At 49.9% G+C, this 841-nt stretch overlaps 1 protein-coding gene across 1 annotated transcript; it reads left to right on the top strand.

Annotated features, from left to right (window-relative positions):
* The first annotated feature begins 19 nt into the window (after positions 1–19).
* Positions 20–834, top strand: LOC109509120 (rho guanine nucleotide exchange factor 38-like). The gene is made up of 2 exons (XM_019859023.1): positions 20–457; positions 543–834. The coding sequence occupies exons 1-2, from the start codon at positions 92–94 to the stop codon at positions 687–689; spliced, it is 513 nt and encodes a 170-aa protein (XP_019714582.1). The 5' UTR covers positions 20–91; the 3' UTR covers positions 690–834.
* The last annotated feature ends 7 nt before the right edge of the window (positions 835–841 follow it).

Raw genomic sequence — 841 nt, 5'->3', positions numbered from 1 at the left:
TTGAAGTTTGCCTTCTGTGACTCCAAAAAGGAGGAGCGTTAAAGCCATTGGCACTCAAACCTCCAACGTGGTCTTCTCACAGAAAGACAACATGGAGCGTCTGGTCCTCGCCCCGCTCACATCTCTTCAGGGCATGTTCACTGCGCCTCAAAAGCTCATCCAGAAACGTTACGACAAACTGCTGGATTACTGCAGCCGGCTGGAGCGCTCGTCCTTCTCCCCCTCATCCTCGTCATCGTCTACCTCTTCCTCCACCCCGTGCCTGGTATCGGTTGACCCGCCCGGTCCTGCCAGGAGGGACTACGAGGCTCTCAACGCATTGCTCGTGGAGGAGTTGCAGCGGTTCAACATGGCTTCCTATGCCATCCTCACCAACTGTGCGGTGTATGTCGTGGTTTTGCTCCGAGGCCTGATGGAGGAAATATTGTTGGGAGTTCCCTCCGTGCAGCAATTACCGGTGAGCGGCAAACGCAGAATAGCAATACCTTCTCAAAGCATATTTTTCCTCCATTAAAATGCTAATTGGCAACATCTTTTCACAGGCTCCGTTGTCTAACATCACTGAGGTGCAGAACAGCATCATGGATGAGCTGAACAATCTGGCATTTGTCAAGGAGAATGCACAGAAACTAATGGAGCGGAAAGTCAGCTTCGAGAGGCAACGGGACAAGAAAATAGCGGTAAGATAAGTGGTCGCGGAAATCATTTGCATGTCGATAGTCTCGTACTGAGGTTGGTTTGCAACGCTTCCGCCAATTTCCATGCCACTTATCTTGCGCATGGTGGAGCCTTCTCGAAGTCGTCGGTGAACCTAATATACATTTTTACATTTTTTTTTTTT

Source organism: Hippocampus comes, unplaced genomic scaffold, assembly GCF_001891065.2.
Source record: "Hippocampus comes isolate QL1 unplaced genomic scaffold, H_comes_QL1_v1.1 C16776652, whole genome shotgun sequence".
Classification (NCBI taxonomy): Eukaryota; Metazoa; Chordata; class Actinopteri; order Syngnathiformes; family Syngnathidae; genus Hippocampus; species Hippocampus comes.
This window is presented reverse-complemented; position numbering and strand designations above follow the sequence as displayed.